Source organism: Poromitra crassiceps (genome assembly GCF_964638095.1).
Source record: "Poromitra crassiceps genome assembly, chromosome: 2".
NCBI classification, from domain to species: domain Eukaryota; kingdom Metazoa; phylum Chordata; class Actinopteri; order Beryciformes; family Melamphaidae; genus Poromitra; species Poromitra crassiceps.
This window is the reverse complement of record NC_139624.1, coordinates 70,769,935-70,796,258: the sequence shown is the minus strand read 5'-3', so window position 1 is coordinate 70,796,258 and position 26,324 is coordinate 70,769,935. Positions and strand designations below refer to the sequence as shown.

Here is a 26,324-nt window from a genome sequence, read left to right as displayed (position 1 = left end):
GCGTACAGTACAGTACAGTACAGTACAGTACAGGTCACTGGCTCCACCTTGTTCAGCTGCTCATTCTGACGCCTCATATTTCTCCCAGATATGATCAGGCCAAGAGCTGAAAAGGACTAATGTGTTTTTTTAGGTTTTCTTTTCAGATGTGATATGGATGAACTATGATGGTGTTTTTTATGCCAAAAAAACAGATTCTGCTTAGGATAAAGCTTAAGTTGAGGAAACAGGTATATTCCACACGCTGCCAACAAACAAAATGGCTGGGATGAAAGAAAGCTAGTCAAAAATAATCAACTTTATTACAACACTTCAAGGTTCAAAGGCAAAAGAGGAGAGGAGACGATTCAGCTCACTGCGATCTTCACTTCACAACACACATGACTGTATGTATATAACTCGTTAACTCTACTCGGTGAAGTGGGCAGATTGGAAGGTCTGGACCCAGGCAAGTATATATGAAGAGTTCATTTGCAAAAACAGGTATCTCCGTTTGGATTTTTTATCATTTTATTTTATATATTGATGTATTTATACTGTAATTCATTCATTTTTGGGGAATTTGTATTATCAATCATAACTAAACATATTCATCTGGTAATTTTCACATAAATCACCTCAATAATGTTTTCTATGTGCACTCCAGGGAGTATCAAACAGATGTTGTTTGTTAATTTTAAGAATGGCGTTTACCTGTTTTTGCAAATGAACTCTTCATATGCAGAAATGAACTTTCTGCTATACCACCTAGTACATGGTCAATCCACCTAATAGAATAAAGCTCAACAAATATGTGCAGAATACCTTGTCCCTGTTAACCTTTAACTGCATGGTGACAGACCTTTCGTTCAAATGAGCGTTTGACAATGAGCTGTGGTCACATAAGCACTTGAACTACAGAACAGCAGAACAGAAACACAGAATTAATTTTGTGGCCATACGGCAGCACTTTCCTGAAAGAAACGTCTAGGATTTTAAAGTCTTCCAAATGTGCATTATGTTAAACAAACTGCAGTTGCTTGAGATCTTCTCAGAAGCGTTATCACAGGTGAATATCTCAACATTGTTTTCATTTTGCCTTTCATTGTTTTTATATTATTTGGATTACTCTCTTATATAGCTATGTTAATTATTAATGTATTCATGCCTTTATTACTGCAACATCGTTGGTGTACATAAATATGCTATCATCTGATAATCTAGGTTCAGGGGTGGGCAACTGGCGGGCCGCGGGCCACCGACCTCACCCAGTGTGACCCCTGGGTCAATTCCCTCCCCCCCCTTTTTTTTCTTTTTTCTTTCAAGATTCAAGATTCAAGATTTTTATTGTCACTCCGTAGTACAAGTATCACGTGTGAAATTCTTGTGCTGTGAACTCCGTTTACAACATAGTACAAATATAAGAGGGCATATGAGTGCAAAAACAACAAGAGACACAACAAGCAATAAGGCAGTAGAGTGATAAGACAAGTCAGAGACAGTGGCATATTCACTGCACATAGGTGCACATGTCATGTGCATACTTTGGACGTACTTAAACATTTTGAATTCGACGTATTTGACGTACAGTTGCAAATAGCATATACCTACCTAATTAAACATACAATTAAACATTACACATACATAATGGTAGCATCTACAGTGCGGTACAGTACAGCTACTACACTTTTGTACAAGGTGGATATTTTGGGTTAGGTTAGGTTAGACCACCCAAATCTGTGTTTTTATTTTACTGTACATCCCAGAACATGGCGCTAATGGCGTTGTCCATCCACATACTGTTTAACGTTAGCATTTGAGCTAATGCTATTATAACAAACTATATCCAGGATGCACATTGCACATGCAACATTACTAATCTGATTAATATGACATATTTTGGTGATGTAGCCCATCAAACTGCTGTAGCGGGCTGTTTTAAAGCCAGAGCAAAGTTTCTGGTGTCATCTGAATGGAAGAATGACTAAATTTGAATATGAAAAATATAAATGTTGGTATAATAAACTTGGATTACCAGTCCTCTTCATCAAATTACTTAGCTATAATTGGGAGTGATGGTGTTGTAGGCTACTGGTGGAAGTGCGCGGTCACAATCTGGCCCTCTGGTAACGAGGAATTTTTTTTGTGGCCCTCTCTATCATCAAAGTTGCCCCTCCCTGATCTAGGGTTTGGTTTGAATCGAGAGGTTTTTGTTAGACATGTAATATTTTGTGTGTGATTTCCATTTGGTTCAGACTGAACTATAGCAAGAATGACCTGTCAATACAGTGGCTTCCCACAAGCAATTACTGTGTCATTATTACTCAGGTATCAATTAATGAACGTGTCACGGAAATGTTTACTTTTCACAGGCAGCGTGCAGAACATTTTAAGAAACTGTAATAAATGTTATGTAATACAGTACGCATTGTCATATTATCTTCAGCCCTGTAAGTTTTCTTTAAAAAAGAGAAAAAAATTTAAATGAAAAAGAAAGTAGACAATCAAAATCATATTGTGCATTGTTATACTTTGTTCAAATATAAAATCATCATAGTATCTTTTGAGTATTACTGGTCTGCCTCTAGACTAGAAATCATCTAACCAACACGTTTGAGCTGTTTTCTTGTTTGTATTATCATGAAACTGTCACTTCCAACCTTTTGTGAAATGCCGCAACTAGCTTGGCACCAACAAAACATTGTGATTGTTAACGTCCCTTCAAATTTGCAGATCATGTTCCTGTTGACAGGATGTCTAATATATGCTGATGTGTATGTCTGATAAGAGCTATATTTTCACAACTATCAGATGACACTCATCACCATCCCCCCTTCCATCCCCCTTTTGCCTGAGTCTGCTCAGAGTTTTAATCAAGTTCTCTCTTTCAGACGTGCTCTTCTTTGTAGTCTCCCTGCTTTCTCGGATTCTTTCTTTACCCCCAAATAAACAGCATATTGTTTCCTGTCAGGTAAACGGACCAGAGACGCCATTGTCCTTTCTTCATGACACCGTCTTTGTCTGCAAGAAATAAATTAAGCATAAAAAGACAGGCATTGTTCACAACATTAGCATATTATACTGATAGTTTGAATGGGCAAGACATTTTTTTAATTTGTTTTGCAGCATTCACAATGTTTCAGAGCTATTATATATCAGCTTGTTGTCTTGACTGGTTGATCCATAATATTCTACAATGTTACAATTACAATCAATGACATCATATTCTATACATCAGTAGTTCCCAAACTTTTTGGGACCTTTTTTCTGAGGACCCACTTTTTAAAGCTGACAAATCATCACAACCCAATTCACAATAGAACTGATCTATAAATCGTGACAAGACAAGAGTGAATTTGTGAATGAACGTTCCTGACCATTTTTACTTCCAGTTCCGCATCACCTTATATTATCTTCAAAGGGTAAACCAGCCATTTGTATTGGTAAATCATAACTTTGCTTTATAGGCACACACACAAAGTCCCAGTGATGATGTCATCAGTGATGTCATAAATTGTGACATCATCACTGATGTCAGAGGCATTGTGACATCATCAGTGATGTGGTGATGTCATAAAAGCAGTTTTTGACATCCTTAGAAGACAGTCTCTTAGAGTCCCACTGATGATGTCATCAGTGATGTCATAAGAGCAAAATCAAGTCCCAGGGGCAGTCTTCAGCCATGGACAGCTTTATGTTGCCAGCTCCAGGACAGGTGATCCAGCGTCCCTGAAGTATGCCATCAAGGAGCAGCCAGGGCGAGGTCGCTCAGCGGCCGAGCTGCGTATGTGAGCTGCAGGGCCAGCTCGCCGAGCTGTAGGGCAGGTGAGCTTAGGAACCGGGCACACGTAGTGTGGGAGATGCCTAGTACTTTATAAATTAGATCAAATAAATGCATTTAGGCAGAGTTATGTTGTTTTTTCTCTCTCTGAGTAAAACAATATACTGTGTACACATTTTATTTTTTAAAGAAATTCTGCAAATTTATTTGGCAACCCAAATAAAATCTCCTGCAACCCACCTGTGGGTCCCAACCCAGTCTTTGGGAAACACTGCTATAAATACATGTAGAGAGGCAAGGCTGAGCAGAAAAATACTAATAAGGTAAAAGCAACAGTCATAAAGACAGACTGGTAGCAACTCCTGCCAGTTAGCCATACACATCAAGCACCCAAATGTGTTTCTATTGAAGTGGTTTCCAGTCCCAGTGGTGGATTGTTTCTGACCCAGCAGATCAGAATGAGGAAGTGAGAACATCCTGATCTAATCAACAAAGATGATGATGATGAAGAAGATGATGATTTTTTTTCATTTTTTTAAAGATATGGATTTGCAAATTGCCATTTTTCATTCTCTATTTATGATTCTACATGTAGTATACATTTTGCAAATATATTCAACAGAACTAGCTCGGTATCTCACTGAACATAGCATTGCATCACCACAATCTGCCTCTTTTGAACTTCTGAATGTATGGTGTAACTGACATGCAAGGCAGTACAAAGTGAACCAAAGTGAAAGTGATGCACGCCACCCACCTCTGCTACTACATCCATAGATGTTGTCAAATATAGACACATTTTCAGCTGGTTTTTGTTGCTGTTTGATGTTGCTAAATGTTACTTGAATTTAAGTCTGCAAGAGGTGTGTAATAATATAGGTGTAAACACAAACTGCATGCTTTTGAATCATACCTGAGCTGAAGCAGCTGGTGATTGCATGATTACACACTCATGCAGAATGGCAGAAGCATAATCATAGCCATTTTTGCCAGCTACAAAATCAGACGTACAAATGTAACAGATCACAGCAAAATTACAGAAAACATTTCAATACCGTAAAGCAGAGAAAAAGTTGCCATTCAAATAAAATACTCTTGAAGACAGTCTCTTGAAGAAAAACCACTTGTGAGATCAAATAATAACTGGACTGGAGCCAGGAGGAGTCTTGAAGTCGTCTCGAATGTATTTACATATATATAGATGCACACCTACAAAAATGATTGACATGTATGAATCAGAATCCTTGATACTGTTGCCGTGGTAATCCGTATATTTTGACTACACAACAGAGAAACACAAGAGCCATGTGAGCCTGTTGTAGAGACAGTGGAGCAGAGTGCAAGGGAGAGGAACAGGAATGGGTCATAGGTCGGTGTGTCTCTGTGTGTGTGTGTGTGTGTGTGTGTGTGTGTATGTATGTGTATGTGTATGTATTGAGCCTTATTAGTATTAATACTATGTGTAACTGCATTAAACTATTGATTATGTAAATAATATAATAATAATAATAATCAGTTACACACATTCTATAGTGTTGCACATACACACACACACACACACACACACCATTACGCATAGGCTATTATATATTTTACCAACATGTGTTGGATTTGACAGTTGAATGAGTTACTTAGGCTAATGTATAGGGAAAATAGATAGGTCATAGAGCAAACTATCAGAACCATGGACAGCGCTCTGACACCTGCTAACAGACAGTCAAAGTATTAATGTGAAAACAAGCATCGCACCTGAGAGCAGAGGACCTGTCTATTTCACTGTGGTTCTGAAATGACCACTGACTTTAACATGTTTAATGTTGATTTTATGTTGAATATGCACATCATTTTCTTATAGATAGCTACTATAAAAATAAAAATAAAATCATAATCATAATCATAATCATAATAATGATGGTGGCACGGTGGCGCAGTGGTAGCACTGTCGCCTCACAGCTAGAATGTCCTGGGTTCGATTCCTGCCTGGGACGCTGTGGGCGCTGAGGGTGTGCTCCCCCCCATGTCCCCAGTGCCCACTGCCCAGGTGGGCTATCTCGTTGAAAGGGCCTTTCTGTGTGGAGTTTGCATGTTCTCCCCGTGCTCCCTTGGGTTTCCTTCATAACCCCCCACTAAAAACATGCAGAAGATTGTCCTCTGACCGGCGGCGGTTGGAAGAAGTTGGTCACTGGGCGCTTCATTGCAGCTGCCCACCCGCTCCTGGCCTGAACCATGGAGGAGGACGAGCCAGGATGGGTCAAACGCGAAGGACAATAGTGCCTCCAAAGCATGTGTGTGTGTAGCCTACTGGCGTGTGTGCATGCCGAATGGTGTTTGTGACAAAATAAAGACGGGGTTTCCGGTTTAATTAATTAAATTAATTAATAATAAGAGATGGATTTGCCTCTCGAGGGCATATATAGCAAATGGCACCACTTTAGATCTAATGCGTGTTCTTATTTCAACACAGGCGTATTTCTGGGGTGGCAATGATTCATTCGCAAGGGCCTGTTGTTGGAGAGCCTCTCCACGGGCCCCTCTACCACAGGGGCCCCAGTGCAACAACACTGTCTATATTTACAATAGCCCTGGTAGTAGGCTATAGGCTAGGCTATTTGTGTATGCACAAATGTACACATTCAGTGCAATACAGTAGAATAGAGCAGTGGTTGTCAAACTTTTTTCTAAGATGTTGTGCCAGGGTCCTCCATTTGATAAGATTTTAACTTTTGTGACAATCCTCCCACTCTCCTGGCCCTGTCTTGTAGGACAGAGCCTGATTTTGGGATCGTTATAGACAAAGATTCAGGATGAGAGTGAGACTAGCTGCAACTTGCAACTATACTTGCAACCAACCACTGCGACTTGACTCTCTCCCTCCTCACCGATGCACATTTTGTTCTGTTCTTCGACTACAACCCAGCTCAAGGAAGTAACACATGAGGAGTCCTCATGTGTTACTTCCTTGAGCTGGGTTGTAACCTGTAATGTCCATATATTTATACATTCTATGGTTGTAACATATGAGGGGAGTCATAAGAGTTAAAGCAATAATTGATCAACTAAAACTAAGGGAAAATAATTAACACAAACTACATTAAACAAACAGAATAAATGGTGCAAAAGGTGAGGAGGGAGAGAGACTGAATGATATTCTTAAGCCCAATGAGTGCACTGGGCCCAGGTGCACCCAATCAGCCTGATGACCCCAACACCATGCAGACAGGGCCAGGAGAGTGGGAGGGTTGTCACAATTTTAGATGATTTATTACAGAAAGTGTATGAAACCCATGACCAAAATACACTTGGTTATTATGTTACTTGTGGTTGGAATTCTAGTGAAAATAAATTATCCTTTTTGCTGGGGACCCCCTGGCTGGAACCCTCCCAAGGATCCCTGGGTGTCCCCCGAACCCACTTCAAGTTTACATCATTATGGAAGCTGCCTGAGATGCTTGGTTCACGCTCACGCATGACAATATCTCTCTCTCTCTCTCTCTCTCTTCTGTCTGACTGTCTCTCTCTCCCTCGTCTGTGGTCTGTCCCTCCTCTCTCTCTCTCCCTGCTGCCTCACTGCGGCCCGTTCTCTAACGTACGTGACGTCGTTTCCTCTCTCCAACATGGCGCAGGAGGCAGGTCGCTAATGGAAATCTGAGGGATTTACCCCACCTTCTGTGTTTATTTATGTTTGTCTGTTAGGGGCATTGCGGCTGTCATTTACCAAGGAATACATCTATTTTCGACACGGTTGCAGCCCCTCGGGACCAGGCAGACCTCGCCCCCAAATTCCGGTGCGACATGTTTGAGGGCAAAAAGACGAAAAACATGTTCCTCACCCGAGCTTTGGAAAAGATCCTGGCCGACAAGGAGGTGAAAAAGGCTCACCACTCTCAACTGCGCAAAGCCTGCGAGGTGGCATTGGGTAAGTTATGTTGTTAACGTGACATGTTCGCTGTCTTGGATCCATTGATTCGGATACGTCATGCACGCCTTCACTTATTAACCGCTTCACCTGCTATGCTATGTCGTTAATGTCGCAGCGTTTGACAACATGTTTTCGTGTTGGCCTTCTTGTTTAATACGTGAAACATCTGCAAAAATCCATGTATTTAATCTACGTGGCACTGACTCCATGGAAATCAAAACGCGGAAATGGTGCAAAAGGGGTGGGTGGTTTGCAACGAGCCTGTCACGTTAAACGTTACCGCTGCTGTGAAACTATAATAACAGCGATTTAAGAAAGGCCAGACAGAAAAGAAAGTTGCTACAGTCGAGACGAGTATGTCCCTTGAACGACCCGGCTAACAGACTACAACACCAATACACTCGGACAGAGTAAACTATTTATTACAGTCTGATTTTATTCAAGCTAGCAAATCGCATAAAAGGTGGGATGCTTCGCTTCCTGGTAGGTACAGGCTCGGAGGACGTAGCCATGTCCTGTCAGTAACGTTACAGCAGGGAGTGTTCGAGATGTGCTACATAACCGCTTTGATGAATAATACTCCTCCCGACTGTCCCACTCGTCTCCACTCCACATACATTTAACCCCGTCTGAGAAGCGAGCGGGACCTACTGTAAAGGTAACAGCTGTCACCTATTTGTTTGGTAGACGACTGCCAAGTGCTCCAGAGTGAAAACCGATAAGACTTCCGGTCACGGCTTTCAAAATAAAGACCTGTGTAACCAACGCTTGTTTTGTGTGTAGGCTACTTTGCTACTTCAGAGTATCAAGCTGTAGGCTAAATAAAGACTAATATAATGTAGGATGGAGAGTCTATTTTAAATCAAGATGCGCAGGTACAGTATCCCCCCTCAAAAATGTGTATTGTTCACTATAATAAATATTCCAAAAGTGACATCCCTCTTGTGACATATTTAGAGTTTTATTTTGAAGGCAACATCAATTAACTTATGGTCTACTACGGCCATTTCTATTGTTGTTGATGCAGCTATTTCAGTCCCCATTACAGCCAGTCTCTTTTTGAGGCCGATGCGGAAGTTGCCATACTCTCAAATGGCCAGTGGGGGGCGCAGCTTGTGTAGCATCATCCCCTGAACGTCCATTCAACTCTATAGCCCTTTTCCCACATGCGCTTTGTACCGCAAAATGACCGGAACGTGGTGTAATGCCTGCATGTGAGAAAGGCGTCGTGCCGGTATAAGCGCGACCCCGTCGTCCCCGACATTTCACCAGTTTCGAGCCAGTCAGAAGAGCGGTATGCTCTTAACACATTGAGTGCCAAGGACGTCTGTGCACGTCCTAAAAAAAAGTAACGAGGAGTGCCAAGGACGTCTGTGGACGTCCTAAAATCATAATTCATATTATTCCATAATTCTGCTGTTTAAGGTCGTACCTAGCCAGTGACCATGAATCCCTTCAAGGGATCACACAGCGCCACCTTAAACATCGTCACTGGAGCTGCTCCACCCACCTCAGATCCTTTAGTTTGTGCATGAGACAGCAGGGAAAGATGTGATCAAAGAGGAAACCGATGCATGCTTCAGCCAGAGCCGTATATATTGCTCTGTCTGCAGCGGAGAGTGGGCTCGGCTGCATCCGCGCTCACAACTGAGCTCTTATGCTTCTATCTATCTCCACACGATTTCCTGCCAGAAAGCCAGCATCCGAAGCCGAACGGCCAAGCCTTTTCGTTCAGTCGCGTTTGCCAGCGCGCATCATTTCCTTGATGGGCGCTGGGATCCGTCCGGGGCAAAAACGGAGTCGAGAAAACAAACTCTGTGCGTGTGGGAGGAGCCCGCAGCTCAGAGGTGGAGAGGGGGGGGTGGGCACGCAGGCTGCACAGAAACCGCACCATGCCACCACATCAGAAAACACCAGCCAGAGTCAGTGAATGTGCTCGAAATTAGAGTGCAAAAGGTATTCATAAAAGTGACTATATCTTGGAAAGTAAAAAAAAACGACAGAAAACCCTTGAAAGTGCACTTTTTTGAGAGGCTGTCATTTCATAATGGAACTGTCTAGAAACAAAATTTCTTCTTTGGAAGAAGCAGGAGTGTTCAATGTTTCATTAAAGTCCAGCCCCGTTAATATAGCCATAATAGAAAAAATTCTATAGCTGTTTTCAACTGAATGGAAGTGAATCTGGCACAGGCTGCAGACAATTTTACTGAAGCGCTGTGGCACTCAATGTGTTAAGGGGACGCAAGTGGAAACGGGTCCAGTCATTTTCCGTGACAGCGGTCCTTCAATCATGGGCGAAGTGTAGCCTACACACGTTGCTTAATGTTCCAGCGGGCATAATCTAATCATTCGCGCACATTAAAGCAAACTGGCGAAATTATCTTGTGATAGCCTAATAAGAGCAGTATGTCAGCTTGCTGATTTCCGAAGGCAACCCCGGACACATCAAACGAAGCCAGTCTGTAAAAAGTGCTTCAACGCGACGCAGGTGAACGGATAAACATCGAACCAGCAACTATTTCTCTCAGACACGGATCCCAACTTCTTCAAAGTGCATCATCTAATCATTCGCGCACATCAAAGCAAACTACTTCCACATTTCGCTTGGTGCATTTGCTTTCTCTACATACATAGGCTACAAGCGTTGGGCAGCTTGCCTTGCAAGCCTCTGCCATTCTCGCTTTGTCTGTCCTGTGTCAGGCTGCTGCGGAAGTACGGAGGACTGAGTGAAGTTTTGCCGACCCCCCAAATAAGCTCCCCCCGCCCCCCAACATACCGGCTATTTGACGACTAGATTCCCATATGCGCGCGCTAAGGTGTGAAGGGAAATTCAGGGAAATGTCCGATATTGACTTACAGGTAATTTTCCGGTACGCATGTGGGAAAAGGGCTTATGTGAAACGAGCCAACTTCTCTCTCGGTCTCTGTCTTAAATAAACACTTTACAAATGAGTTTATGGTCTGAAAAAACAATTTCAAGTATTTTTCATGCTCTCAAGGCCCCAGTTTTTTTTAATTATAGCCCCATTTCGAGGAAAATATACTTCGGATATTGGGGAACAGTAATACTTCCGCCCGTTAGAGGCAGCAATGTGCCGCAAAGGCATCTAGTCTGCGGAAAGTGCACGAATAAGAAAACCTAGCAAAACAATGCTAGCAAATAACAAGTAATACTTTAGCAAATTATCAGAAAATAGCGCTACTTTATGATATTTTAATAATGTTAGTAGACACACGTAACTGTATAGATGGCATACATGTAACGTGACGCTCATAACATGGCGGACCATTTAACGTTATCTAACGGTATGTAAAGTAGCCTAACGTTAAATGGTCTGTCCATGTTATACAGTAAGCGTCATAAGGTTATATGTTAACGTGACAACATCACAAGTTTTTGCAGACTTGAATGCTGTTGGTCGTTTGTTCAATTTGCTCTTTTGTATGGTATTGGACATTTAAAAATGATACACACTTGTCTTGAGGCATCCGCCAAGCTCAGCAATTTGTCATCCTTATTAAAACATACTTTATCAGATCGATAGAACTCAACATAGCCTAAGGTCTTGCACGAATATGTCTACTGGTAAATTAGGCATATATAGATAATCTACCAAGCAACACTTGATACAAATATAGGTAACCATTTCACAGCAGTCCAGCCTACCATGGTGGAAAATTAACCATTCTTTAAGTTTGAATTATATCAAAATATATGTTGCATGGTGTAGCCTTTGTTTATGTCGAATTGTTACAGATAACCATATTTCAATAAATATAAATCATTCGTTGATTTGAAGCAGTCGGTTGGTTCTCCATCTTCATTCTTCTTCCTGGTCATTTGGTCGAAGCTGGTTCACTCGACATCAAATATCTTTATATCACATCTTATTAACAACCTGCCTGCTCTGACCAGACAACTATAATGGGCTCGTTCTATGATATTTGCGGTACATTCGGGTACATGATTTACTTTAGCACATAGCCTACACAACAAGGTTCTTTGTTGGCAATGTTTATTGACAAAAACACACTAGCAGATACATACCAAATGGTTCAAAGTAAATCTATCAAAAGTCTCAAATCTGTCAGCATTTGGCTTATGTTATTGCAATATCTTAGGTTGAACAACTGATGATCAGCAATATTCTCACAGTAATATGCACATGGGAATCAAAACGTAGCATTCATTTTCACAAATAATTTGACCAAGGGACAATGTGCCTCTGTTCTGTTGTGCTGTTCCTGCTCCACCATGGTACTCCGACGGCCATCCCTTGAAGAAACAAACGACACCGTGTTATATTAATTACTATAACATAACGCCACCAAATTTCAGTTAAAGTATGCTATAACGGTGCTCACACGTTAGCACACGATGCTAATCGAGCTAGCGTTAGCTTACAAACATGAGCATCACTCAAAGAGTCCAACGAGTCCAACATAGCAGAGCACCAAGTGCGCGACCAAATCCACCTCAGTTATACAGTTTAGAGTTTGCCCAGAGATAAGTATAATAGCAGTTTACCTTGTGGAGGGTTAGCAGCAGCTAGCAGGCTGGAGGCTCACACCAGGCACAATGCACCAGGATCACACCACACCATGGTCTCTTGGCCAGGCCCCGGACAAGACGGTGGTCGGCTGGCTGGACTCCTACTCGCCCATACCTTCGGACTAAAAGTTATTATATTTGTTGTCCTGGACCATTTCACCACTGCAACCAGCCAGCCAGCGAGCAAGCTAGCAAACTGAAGCGAACAACAAGATGGCAGTCAGTTCAAGCCTGTGAGACAAATTCGGAAACTCCCCCGGCAGCCGCTAGGGGCAGCTGCCCCCTCCTTCTTCTTCTTCTTCTACTAGTGTTTTAACAGCCCTCTCTCCCCGTACTTCCGTGTAGAATTAATCCATTCAACCAATCAACGATGAGCAGGAAGCGGGGATTCAAGCCTCATTTTGTTCCATCAAAACCCAATGGGTGACGTCACGCTCACTTTATCCAGATCTATTATACTATCAATGAGCTATTTGGTAGCAGGCAGAGCCGATCTCCGTGAACTAAGCAACAATCTCCCACAATTTTACTTCCGGTTTAGTAGGGCTGGGACGGATCACGGATAATCCGTGACCCGTACGGATCAGCCCCCACGGTTCGGCACACGGTTCGGAACGTCGTGGTCCGCGGACCCCCCCCCTTTCATTTAATTTAACGTTTAACGTTAGTGTATGAGAACGCCTGCAGCGCAGCCAGACACAGACAGGCATCATCATGGCAAGCACAAGTGAGCTTCCTCATCCCTTCGCTGTAAAGTCTCTCTGAAGGCTGTGGCTAGTGGCTACTAAAGACAGCAAACTTATTTCAACACCTCTGAAAAAGCACAGGAATGCGAGCAGCATGTTGCGCGCTGCACAAGATAGCGGGAGCCACAACACGCACACACACACACGCGCACACGTTTCACGAACACATTATCACCGGACGGTGAAATGTTGCCTTGGACACATAACAACAAAACAACACGTGGGGCCACCGAGTAGCATAACGTAGCATCAACGTTATGTTTCCAGACTCACCCGGTCTGGTCTGTACCCGTGTCATGTGACTACGTTAGCAAGCAACAGGCAGGAAGTTAGGCGCAGTGCAGCCTAAAACAGGAAGTTGGGTTGTTTTGCCTTCAGAGTAAAAGCATAAATTGTGTCATGAGAAAAAAATATTTTTTGAGCTGTGCAGGGCAACAAATGGTTAGAGAAGTATAATAGTATTAAAAATTCAAATCGAAAATCTAATTTTGAGAGAAAAAATCTGATATAGCCTTTTTTTTTTTTTTTTGCTGATCCGAAAAATCCGTGATCCGTGGCTCAAAATCCGTCACGCGATCCGATCCGTGGGTTTTCTGATCCATCCCAGCCCTACGGTTTAGTGATTTTGCCTTCAGAATAAAAGCACGATAAAGTTTGGTTTTTACAATAAATAATAAAGTGGTAATCTAGCTATAAGACCCAACGTAATGAACATAAAACACTAAGATGAACCTCTAGTTTAATATTTGAATGAAAATTGACCAGCAGAACAAATACAAAGGAGACTATGTTATTTCTTGAAATGCTTGAAATGCTTTCCTTTCTTGAAAGGCCATTGAAAGAAGCCGATTTCAAATAAATATTAAAAATCAAAAGTCAATCGTGGCAAATCAAACTCACTTGATACATGTGGGGACACCTTATCTGTCATAGGAACCTGCCCTTGTAGCGACACGTGTGTAAATTTGATTGTTGTTGACATTAAAAGCAGAAATCCAGGCTTGCCGTTCTCAGACCAGGTAAAGGCCATTGAAAGAAGCCGATTTCAAATAAATATTAAAAATCAAAAGTCAATCGTGGCAAATCAAACTCACTTGATACATGTAGGGGGACATCTTATATGTCATAGGAACCTGCCCTTGTAGCGACACGTGTGTAAATTTGTGTCCCCCTAGTACATGTATCAAGGGAGTTTGATTTGCCACGATTGACTTTTGATTTTTAATATTTATTTGAAATCGGCATCTTTCAATGGCCTCTGGGAGAGCACAGAAAGCCTGGATTTTTGCATTTCCACCAATGTCAACAGCTGTCAACAATGCAATATAACATTTTCCAATGGTATGTGTATTCAATTACCGTGACTTCAGTTCAATTTCTGTATTTTAGCGAGTTTGAATAACGTCTTTTATTTTGAAAAATCCTGACCGGAAATTGGGAAAAAAATGTTGCTAGGTTTATCCTGCTGCAGAGATCTATAATAGAATTTTTTTGATTGATTTATTCGATGAATGACAAAAGTAAAGCACATCATACACAAAAATATAAAGGCCACTCATACATCACCATCAAGGATAAAAACACAATAAAGTCCGAGGACTTGTTTCCATTGTGGTCCTTGGTCTCGGACAGACGACTCAGACCGACATAAAAACAGACATAACAATAAAGAAACATAAAACTACTTCCACCTATAGACTATTAAAAAAAACCATTTAAGATGTTAAAACAGTTTTAACAAAAGCAATATAAAAAGACATTTGAAACAGGACCCAATCCCGAAAATAAAGAACACATTAAAAAGGCTAAAAAACCAATCTGACTAAAATAAATAAAATAACTTTAAACAGGCTATAAATTAACAATACTCAAAAATATTTACATTTACATACCCGCACCAGTCATGAACCAGATTTTGAGAGCGATTTTAAAGCTGCTCAAGGTGTTAATCATCTTCAGGCTGTCCGGAAGGCTGTTCCACAACAGCCCGGCTGAGTATTTGAAAGAGTTTTTGTTCATACAGCTCTTAAATTTAATGGGGACAACATTGTGGGAGCTCCCTCTGGTGGAGTAGTTATGAACGTCATTTACCTTGGTGAAATAATTTTGGAGATATTTCGGGACCATATTATGCAAGATCTTATGGACCAGGCACAGCTTGATTTGGTTCACTCTTTCCTCCACTCTGAGCCATCTGAGGCTGGAAAAATGGCCAGGCAGGAGGTGGGTTCTGGGATGGAGAGAGTGTAACAGCCGTACTAGTTTGTTTTGAGATATTTGAAGTTTATTTTTGAGGGCCTTGGTGAGTTCCGACATCTCCATTCACTCCAATGGACCAGTTTTTTTTCCAGGAAGTAAGGTCCTGGAACTCTTGAGTAAAAAAAGCAGCACTGTCGAGTTGCAGCAAAATAGAGAGTTTGTGTTGTACTTTGAAAGGGTTTTTCATCCCTTGAATCAAATTGTACATTATCAGCTTTATTTTAGCATGCAAAAGTAGCGCGAGACCCATTCCTGGCTGTTCATTGGCTAATGAGTCTCGCATTTTGGTCCTCCGCTGACGCCACTCTCTCTCTAGAGGACACTAGTAGCAGGTGTATTTTCCGAAACTTGAGTGTTCATTAATAATACACGGGCAAACAGTTAAACAATTAAAACAAGAACTCAAATCCAATAATTGTCGGTGCAGTCACCTTCTGAAAGCCAAGTCAATTTCATGCCGGGAGACTTTTTGCTCTGTGGCTCGGAACAAGCTGGGTTTTGTTCTGCAATGGGAGTAATTTGACACTACACTGACACTGTCTTGTACTGCAGCCACAGAGCCTACCTACCTATCCCAACAGTTGCTGCCCTACAGCACTTCTAGGCTTGCAAGTTAGTGTAAAAGCCCAAAGCCTTTAGGCTATTATATAGTCCCATTTGTTTAGACTTGCTCTGATGTGTTGTACATTATACCACCCACACAATGTATTCATTCCCCCTTGTGTCAGTAGAGCAGAAGAAAACTTGTTAACTCATTCACCGCCAAAGACGTCTTTGACGTCTTATCAGAAATAGCCATCCACGCCAAAGACGTGTTTGACGTGTTTTTGTTTTTATGAGTGCAGCGCGTAGTTGAAACACTTACCCAGCCTCTGACATGTCATCTGGTCCCTATCCTCAAAGGGTAGCCGACAGCACGTTATCAAACACATACCGCAGCTGTTGTTTGAAACGAGGAAGGAGGAAAAGAGGAAAAACAGAGAAACGCGCTTCCTTGTACAGAGGAAAAAACGCCATTGAAACGCCTCTCGGCGCGCTGCAATGCTGCCTTGCTGCAGGGCGAACCTGGATTGCCTAGTCAAACCCGTGACGAACATGATCGATCCGGTTCCAGCAGCGCCTGGTCCCAAAGCCAAGCCGCGGACCCGTTCCTGTGTCGTGTGACTCGTGTCGCAGCATTCGTCCCACTCCCAGCCCGAACGAGAGGAGGAAAACGAGCAGCAGAGGAGGCAAAACGCTGATGGGGAAGGAGGGGGAAGGAGGTGCGATCTAGCTGCAGGCAGCTGTGGACAGAACTCTCTCTCTCTGTGTGTGTGTGTGTGTGTGTGTGTGTGTGTCTGTGTCTGTGTGTGTGTCTGTCTGTCTGTCTGTCTGTCTGTCTGTCTGTGTGTCTGTCTGTACACTCACTCACACTGAGCAAACTGTATTGTTGAATGTAAAAAAAGCACTTCATATATATATATATATATATTAGGGGTGGGAGAAAAAATCGATTCACCTAAGTATCGCGATTTTTAATGTCACGATTTTTTGAATCGATCTTTTATTCCAGAATCGATAATCGCAAAAGCAAAAAAAAAAAAAAAAAAAAAAAAAAAAAAAAAAAAAAAAAAAATTGTGCCCGCAGTCAGGCCACTCACTGAACAGCAGGCCAGGCGCCGCCTACTGGTTTACTAGTGGTTTTATTACTTTATTAGTTAGTCTGAAGTAATAATTACACTTCAGGGTTAAAGTGGGTGCATCTTTGGGCTTCAAACGTCGGCCCATATCGGCCTGGCCTGCTTGGTATCTAATGCCCGGCCTGAATTATGATCCCAGTCCGCCCCTGTTTTTAACTATATCGCCCAGCCCTACTCATGATATATAATATACAGTCTCTAATAGGGGTGTCACGATACACTCAGTTCACGATACGATACGTATCACGATACTGGGTTCACGATAACGATACGATACGATACGATTTTAACAATATTTTTTTTTACTTGAATAATGACAATATATGACTGGAAAAGTAGTATTTTATTTGAAATGCACAAATACAAAACGTGCTGTTGTGGGAAATTGTTATTACAATAACAACTAGAAAAAACATGAGATTGGAGATAAGGCTTATCTTGAAATAGAATGAGTTACACCGTCACTTAGATTTACTTTGAACTAAAAGGTTTCTCAGCAGTATAAATTCTCATTATGCATCTTCAGTTTTTCTTCAAACTCAAACAACAAGACTTTTCTTAGTCTATTTTTTATGCATCTTCAGTTTTTCCTGTCAAGTAAACAGTTTTGCCAGAAACTCAATTGAATGGTTTCTCTCCTGTATAACTTCTCATGTGTCTCTTCAGAGACTTGTTCAACTGAACTACTTTCCACACATTGAACTTCAACAAACAAAGACGTTTCTTTGTCTACTTTTGAAAAAAAAAAAAAAAAAAAAAAAAAAAAAAAAAAAAAAATTCACGATATGAGATTTCATCTCAACGATACATATCGTGACGTTTTACTATCGCGAAATTTCGTGGGACGATATATTGTGACACCCCTAGTCTCTAGTGTATGATTCAACTTTTCCCATGTTCTAATCTAGTGTAAAAAGCAAACAAACTGAAAAAAGAAAAGAAAAAAGAAACAAAAATCGCAATAAATCGTAATATCGAATCGCAATAATCGTAGAATCGCAATACTTAACACTTTCAGTGCCACGGCCCTTGGGCAAAAGGTTGCTTGCTGTGCCACATAGGCCGCAATGCATTTTAAAACAGTCATATAATTTCTTTAATAATTACTATGTAAACACTGAACACGCACAAATAACGATGAGACTCTCTTCTATCACCTGCAAAAAAAAGTTTATTGATCCCATTTTCCGTTCTTTAGTTATGAGCCGGAGAAGATAGCTTGATCGAACGAAAAACAGAGCTTTTTTTCTACGAGCTGAGATAATGAGCCTTTTGTGAAATTAAACATTTCAAGCACATCACTGACTCTGAAGCTAATTTTCTGATGTAGTCACACCTCAAAAATAATTTCCTTCAATAAAACAGTGAAGGCAAGGGAATTTTGTTTGGAAGAATAATATTTTTAGCTGAAACCAGCAGCGCTGGCGCCTGCATGCGCTGCTGGTTGCAGCTTCTTGCTGATCTTTTGCTGCTGGTGGGCATCGGATATTCTGGCTTGCGTTTGCCAACCCTGTCCTGCTGTCTGGGTCTGTGTTGTGTACTTGGCTCTGCGTGCCCACCTCCCCCCCTCCTCCTCCCCCCCCCCCCCCCCGTTGTGGGAGGAGTGTCTCTCTGCTCTGCTGTTTTCTCGTTTTCTCTGCCTGTGCTCAGCACTGAAAAAGTCAGCTAGATCCTGCTTTTTTACAGCCGCGTGTACCAGCTCCCATGCTTCGAGTTGAGAATAATAACAAATCCACGGCTGATCATGTGTTGCAGCGGACACGGAGGCTGTTGCAGCGGACATCGAGGTGCTCAATTGTGATAGCAGATTGGCTGCTGCAGGGGCACAGCTAAACGTTGCTTCAATGAAGCCGCTGCATACGGACGGATGCGATGCGATTTCCTTCCCCCCAATGACTACTTCTGTGTGTTTCACTCCACGTTCTCTCATCTGGAGAGCGCTGTCGCCACCTAAGGGTTCTGTAAAATAGGTTAGACACATTCAATACCTCTGAATATTGTAAGAGGCGATGTAAGAGGCATAGATCGACACCCCCCCGTCAAAAAAAAAAAATCGAGTTATGACGCCATTTGGCGTCGCTGGCACTGTACGGTAAATTTCTAATGACGCCATATGGCGTCGCTGGCACTGAATGTGTTAAGAATCGCAATATATATCGAATCGGCACCCAAGTATCGTGATAGTATCGAATCGGGAGATAAGTGAATCGGCACAGCCCTAATATATATATATATTTTTTTTGTCATTTGTGTCATAATGAATAATATTTACATGTCTGATGTCAATACAGTTCAAAATAAAAGAATTGAGAGCGAGTTCTGCATGATATTGTGTGCTGTACATAAATGCCATTTTCTGCAATTTCTTTTCTCAGAGAGACATTTTGGGTGAAAACAGGGTGTATATAAATGGCTATAAGTAGAGTACAGAACATGCTAAAAGCTCACTTTTTTTTCCCTGGTGAACCCAGAGACGTACATCTTCATTTTGAGGTATTGCAAATCACTCTGGTGCTAATAGATAATTTACTGTGGGTCTTGAAAGATGACCAACAATTATGAAAATCTTTGGCCTGTGCTAAATATTGGCAGTCCTAAACTGGCGGTGAATGAGTTAAGAGGTTAGCCGAGGACAGGCTTTGAAGGAGTGAAGCTCTTGGGCGTTTGATTAAAAAGCAGCATTAGTCAATGTCTGACTGGTATAGATGGTTTTCATGGAATTGTGTTGCTAGGGAACGGATGGAACCTGGCTTATTTCCTGTCAGCTAATAGGAACTAGCACTGCAGCAGGAAGTTAGCTAGGGGCAATTTAGAATGTTTATGGCGCATTCCTTTAAAACTGCGAAATGGGAATGTGAAGGTTCAAAGGTCATTAGCTCGAACGGTGTCGTCACCACTGCTCGTATTTTTTCTCCCAAACTCGTAGGAGCCTCAGCAGCCCCGACCTCAAAAATCCAAGATGGCTGCTCCGCGCAACAACAGTAGTTATAATCATAGTAAATTGTTTAGCACTTCTGTTTTGTTTGTGTCTCATTAAATCAGCTGTACACACACAGCACTGTCTAACTTCTATCTGTGTGGACATGTTGCTGCACTGTTTGTATGTGCAAAACGCAGCGAAATGCCTTGTTTATCAACCGTTATCGCTAACGATGGCTAGCCTGGCTAGCGACGGATCTGACTCGTTTAAACGGATGTGACGCAATTCAACAGTGAATTTCCCAGCTCCCAGTTTTCTGCAAACGGAACGCTAACAAAACGGACGCAACGTCATTCAGTTCAGTCATTTGCTTGCGATAAAGGAACGGGCCATTATGTCGTCAAGTTAAAACCGTCTATTGTGGAGTTCTCAGATCCAGTGGTGAAATCCTCCCGAGTGTTGTACAATGTTGTGTAAAAAAACATACTAACATAAAAGTACATAAAGTCACCATATCGCTGTCCAAGCTGATTTTTAACTTATGAGTGTCATTTCAGTGGAGCTCAGCCCCACACACACATCTCTGCAATGAAGGCGACAACAGTACAGTAGCACACTACATATCAAAACAACTGGGTGACCTAGTATACTGAACGACTTACATAATCCCCTGTAGCTCTCTGGGGGCTCTGAGACATCTCTGAGAAAGTGTCTGACTCTGCCTCAGTCTCCTGTCTGCCGTCACTGAGAGTCTTTCTGTTACACTATATCAGCCCCAGCACCATCACTGCAACACGCACTGGCACCACTCACTGCTTAAAGCCCGTTATTGTCTCAGAGTTGCCATGCACGACGCCGGACGCCATTTCAAGTTTGCTTTTTATTCGTTCCTCTTTGGACATGTTTAATTTACAAATTCAAAGTCCTGTTTATAGGGATGTCCGATATCGGCAATCACATCGGTAGCGGCCAATGTTAGTAATTTTTTTATATCTCGGTATCGGTTCGATGAGCAAATTGACAGCAGTGCGTGCGTGCGTTTTGTCTAGTAGAAAGAGTTAAATATGTCTGACTGAGCTGCCTTAGCCAGAGACAGTCTGCCATTTTCACTCCCAACTCGACCTTTCTCTTCGATTATTAAAACGTCACTCAGCAGCTTCCAAAGAATATAGTGACTTTATCACATTGCCATAAACTAAGCAGTGAGAGATGGAAGTGTAGCAAGGCGCCCCCATTATCTTTGGATCTTAGGATCCAAGGGGATCCAGGGGGGGGGGCGTGGTTTCGGCCGGAAGTGGGCTGAGATTCGACCCATTTTTTGTTGTTGTTCCTCCCCAAATTTGCAGAATAGCTTCAGCCATCAGCTTCATCTTGCTTCTTCGGTCGCTATTCTGTCTCCTGAAGATTTGATTGCCGACGGGGAGAAAGCCCCACGTGATAGCCACCCGTCAATCTCTCTCTCTCTCTCTCTCTCTCTCTGCTCAACGCTGTAACAACATTTTATTTTAAAATTCAGTTGACTTTGCCATTTCCCACGGATATTGTCGCGTTTTTCTTTCCTGGCTTGACAGAAAAAGTCTGCCTTCACGCGCCTTGTCGACTTGAAAATAGAACTCACGTAAAAATCGGCGCAGCAGGCGAGGCGTGGGTACACGGAAGGTTCACGTTGAGGCGCCCTGTGTACACAGCCTCATTGACTAAAAAGGACGCCTATTTAAAAGCGTGGGTAAAGGCAAGGCTTGGGTGCTGTGTGTGAACGTAGGGTAACACACAGAGCGCACAGGGTGAATTTTATGAATGGAAATTGAAAACGATACGTATCATAGCGCATTTCCCAGTGCGCATACGCAAATCTGAGTAATTTCGCAGTGTGTATACTGCGTATACCTGCGTAGCACGTAGACAACACCCCTGGATCTTAGGATTCTTCCACTGCTTGGAAAGGAGCTGTCTGATAGCAAGAAAGAAGAGAAGGTAAGACTGAGTGTTCAGCATCAGCTCATCTGCGATGCTTTGCTGCATATGAGACTGGCTTGTGACCCCACTTTGACGTCACGGAAATCTAGGGACCCCAGACATTCAAAATACCAACATCGGTAATATCATCAGTGACATCATCAGTGATGTCACATGTAACAGTATGCTGACTTTTTATTCAGAAATCTGACTTTAATCTGAGAATTCTGACATTTTTTTTCAGAATTGAAAATCTGAATACTGGCTCCTCCCCCCTCAGATTTCTGACTTTAATCTGAAAATTCTGACTTTAATCTGAGAATTCTGATCCCCCCCCCCAATTCTGACAGTAAACTCAGAATTCTGACTTTAATCTCAGAATTCTGACTTTTTTCCTCAGAATTCTGACTTTATTCTGAATCCATGATTTTAAACTCAGAACAAAAAAACAAAAAAACACAAGTGGCCCTAATCCTCTTTGGTAGTTTTAAATTGTGTGTGGTGTAAAAAATAAAAATAAAGATCAGGTGACCCCAAGGTTGGGAACCACACTGGGCTAGTGGATGGACTCACTGTTTTAAAACCTACTACTGATTTGGACAGTTTAAGTGGCTTTTGCTGCAGGTGAAGAAAGATACACAAGCTAAAACAGGTAGCATTGTACAAACCACATAACAGCGCTAGGGATGGGTACCTTTCACATTTGAACCGATACTGGTACGATACCGGTACCTGGAATTCGGTACGGTACCCAAAATGGTACCATTTTCGGTACTTTACAAGCTCTGATAACAAAAAAATTACAGTTGTAAAAAAAAAGAAAAGTCCAAACTTCCCAGAGAGAGCGGTCGGTATTCACTCAAGCCTTCATATCTCAGGCTCTGTAGCACATAGAAACATAAAATAAAAAGCATTTGAGAGCTTAACCCTTTGGCTTTTCGTATTATATTTGCCCTAATGTTCATTAATTATTTTTTTATCTTTAACCCCCAAAAATAACAATAAAAAGATTCTAATGCATTTTAAGAAATGTTAATAAAGATTATGGCAAATGTACCCCTTCCAAATAAAAAGGCACGGGTTTAAGCTCTCAAATGCTTTTTATTTCATGTTGACAGCTACTATACAGGCTGAGGAAATACGTTCTGTTGAACCCTTGACAATTACTGCAGCAAGAGTAACGTTAGCGATCTCTGTTTTGCAGTCGTTGTGAAGACAGTGAAAAGCCCCGTTATCTAACAACCACAACGGCAGTGAAACAACTTATCCAGCTAACGCTAGCTAATTAAATAACGTTACCTGATGTTGTAGAAGTCGATGCCTCTCTCAAGTTCCGTCATCATTGTCCTCCAAGACTTATTACAGCTGAGGAGGTGCTGCTAACGTTAGCTGCGGTGCGGTATCTGATTCATTCACCCTCAGCCTATCTAAGACGTTACGGTCTTCAGCATTTAGCTAAATATATCTTGTGTTTGACCATGCTTCCTCAAGTTTGAGGTGTTTCCCTGGCCAGCTTTGCAATTCACATCACAAATGTTGCAACCAGTGTTGTCTGAGTCTATCTTGGTAAAGTGTAGCCACATTTTCGGCTGGTCCTGTTTGTTGATGTTTCAGGTGTGTGACATACTGACGTAACGCGCTCTTGCGTCTTGCCTTAAGGTTCCGTCGGAATTTCTATTTTACCCACTCTCTTTCTATTACTCGGATGCGTTCAAGTACCGAAATGAGGTACCGTTTGACTTCATGTGAACTGGTACTCGGTAGTACCGCCCCCTTTCGGTCAGTCCCTGTAAAAGTACCGAGTTCGGGTACCCATCGCTAAACAGCGCTAAGTTGAATGTAGGCTTGTTTTCAGGCTTGTTTTCAGGCTTGTAGTCACTTGAGGAGACTGCTCAGTTTGAAGCACTGAGCAGCACATTACTCGTGATCTCCTCAGGGTGTGTGATCTGTGGGGCAGATAGAGAGGTCGCAGCAACCTGACATCCTAGATTCTTCTTCTTCTTCTTCTTCTTCTTCTTCTTCTTCTTCTTCTTCTTCTTCTTCTTCTTCTTCTTCTTCTTCTTCTTCTTCTTCTTCTTCTTCTTCTTCTTCTTCGGTTTCACGGCGGTTGGCATCCACTGCTAGATTCTTGATGCCTCCCCCTCCCATTTGACAGTTTCCTGCATGTACACATTGACCTCACATGCTGGAGGCAGCTAGAGAGCGCAGCACCGTGTGTGAAGCGTTTACTATGCTCACTATTTAATTGCCTGTGGTTTGTCTTTTGTTATTGAGGATTACGCTGAAGATACGCGGTCTTTCCTCAAGAACTGTAGCTGTTAGCCGAGGCTTATTGGCCAAATCTGTTGTTGTGTGTTCAGCGTAGACCAGAGGATGGATACAGCACTCGCGTGGCTCTCTGGATTCACTGCCTATGTACAATAGGCTGCTATGCTGTTAGAGAGACATCTGCTATTGTTTCCATACACTGGTCACAAAAGTCCAAATACATCGATATGATGAGCTATGTGTTTTGGTTTGGCTTTATTACACTACTGAAGCATGTTTACGTTCTGTTGGCCTCAGTTGCTCCTACTCCAACTGTGTTTGTTGTTTATGAGGTCATTACTCACTGTGTGCGACAGCCAAAATAAATAATTATGCTTCTTAATTTGTAATCAGTGTAATATTCATTAAGCCTTTCAGCACTCTAAAACATCACGTCATTCAGTCCTGGCAGCCCATCCCACGCTGACACTGCACTACCCAGCATGCAACATTCACATCTGATGGTTTGCCTGAGCTGAAGGCCACACATGCTTTTGTCGGATTCATTTTTTCATGTGTTCTTTGAGTCATTTCATTCAGTTCTCATCTACCAGCATAGGCCCGCCCACTCCTCACTGTCAATATAATTTAATCAACAACAGGCATAATCTTCATTTCAAGGCTGTTGTTTTTGTTAGAAAGAAAAGGCTGCTCTGTTGTTCATTGTGGTTTAATTTGACATATTTTACATAACTTCTGTAGTGTAGATTTGGCTAATCCCATCTTCCAAATTGCTAACAATACTGAGACAGAAAGATATCGCGTGTTCCATTACTTTTAACCTTCTGAAGAACAATCTTCTCACAGTTAAGTCATACATAATATGATCCATGTGCAGACCACTCTCACAGTGACAGATCCCTGTGCTGTGTCTGTGAAGCAAGCTTTCATCACAATAGAGAGCCAAAGTCAAGCGTCACTTCCTGCTTTTCTCCCTGTAGCAGCGTGTGAAAAATATTAATGGTTGTGAACGGAGAGATAACGTTACTTTTTTATCCTGTTTGAATTGTGCCACGGGGTACACATGTTAACTTTTGTCAATTTAAAAGATAACTATGCATGTCAAGAAAGTCGCAGTTTGTCCTGAAACTGAAACGTAAGGTTTAGTTTTGTGAATCAACTACATCTGTGTCGCACATTATACGTCACACCATCAACAACAATGGACTGGCGGGAGAGACGTCACTTACTCAACTGGTTGTGCCGTGCGTAGCCTTTCTGATTTATAACTTATAGTAATCCAAAAAGGTTCATAGTGTCTATACTTTACTTAGATCGTTAGGTTTTCTTCTATATCAGACACAGGTTTTTGTTCCTACCTGACATGTTTCGACGGCAATACTTCCGTCTTCATCAGAGGTGTCACTAGATGGTGTGTGACGTGCCTTAAACAGCTGATGTTGTTTACAGAGGTGTGTTCGTCCTGTCAGATTTGACAGGACGACCACGCCCCCCGCTGTCATTCCGCCGTTTGAGAACGCTGCTCCAGGTGGTGGAAAGCATGTAAGCCCCCTCGTCCCGGTTCATCGTGGTTTGCGCCCGCTTCCTCATCTCCACTGCCTCCATAATCCACCTCTGATGAAGACGGAAGTATTGCCGTCGAAACATGTCAGGTAGGAACACAAACCTGTGTCTGATATAGAAGAAAACCTAATGATCTATAACTTATAGTGCCACAGTTCAGAGATGCTCACAAGTCATTTTTGGCAAGTCTAAGTCAAGTCTCAAGTCTTTGAGCTCAAGTCCAAGTCAAGTCTCAAGTCTTTGGTCACAAGTCCAAGTCAAGTCTCAAGTCTCTTATGGATGAGCGTTCTATCATCTGTTACATGCCATCCAGTCTGCTTAGAACACTGCATAGCTAAAACTAAGGAATTCAAAGCATGTACTGTATTATCCTCACTCCTTTATCTATTAGCATACATTATCAGCATTGATTGGATGACATCAGTATAGATTTCCTTAATGTTAATGCACCAATTTTTTTAATAAAAAATAAAGATTGTTCACAAGTCCCAAAACTCAAGTCCAAGTCAAGTCTCAAGTCTTTGAGGACGAGTCTCAAGTCAAGTCTCAAGTCACTGTGAGTGAGACTTAAGTGCGACTCAAGTCCAAGTCCCAAGTCCAAGTCCCCATCTCTGCCACAGTTTTACCACAAATGGCCACTTTCTTAATTGACAAAATTTAACATGTGTGTACCCCATGGCACAATTCAAACAGGATAAAAAA

General features: G+C 42.0%; 1 protein-coding gene across 3 annotated transcripts in view; it reads left to right on the top strand.

Annotated features, from left to right (window-relative positions):
• Positions 1 to 7,463: 7,463 nt before the first annotated feature.
• arfgef1 (ADP-ribosylation factor guanine nucleotide-exchange factor 1 (brefeldin A-inhibited)) overlaps positions 7,464 to 26,324 on the top strand; it is a 166,085-nt gene continuing 147,224 nt past the window's right edge. For all 3 annotated transcript variants that reach the window (XR_014552483.1, XM_083632059.1, XM_083632058.1), the window contains exon 1: positions 7,464 to 7,676. Coding sequence is in view for 2 of the 3 variants with exons in the window: in XM_083632059.1 (XP_083488185.1) it covers positions 7,553 to 7,676 (124 nt within the window). In the remaining variant the exon portion in view is untranslated. The remainder of the gene's footprint in view (positions 7,677 to 26,324) is intronic.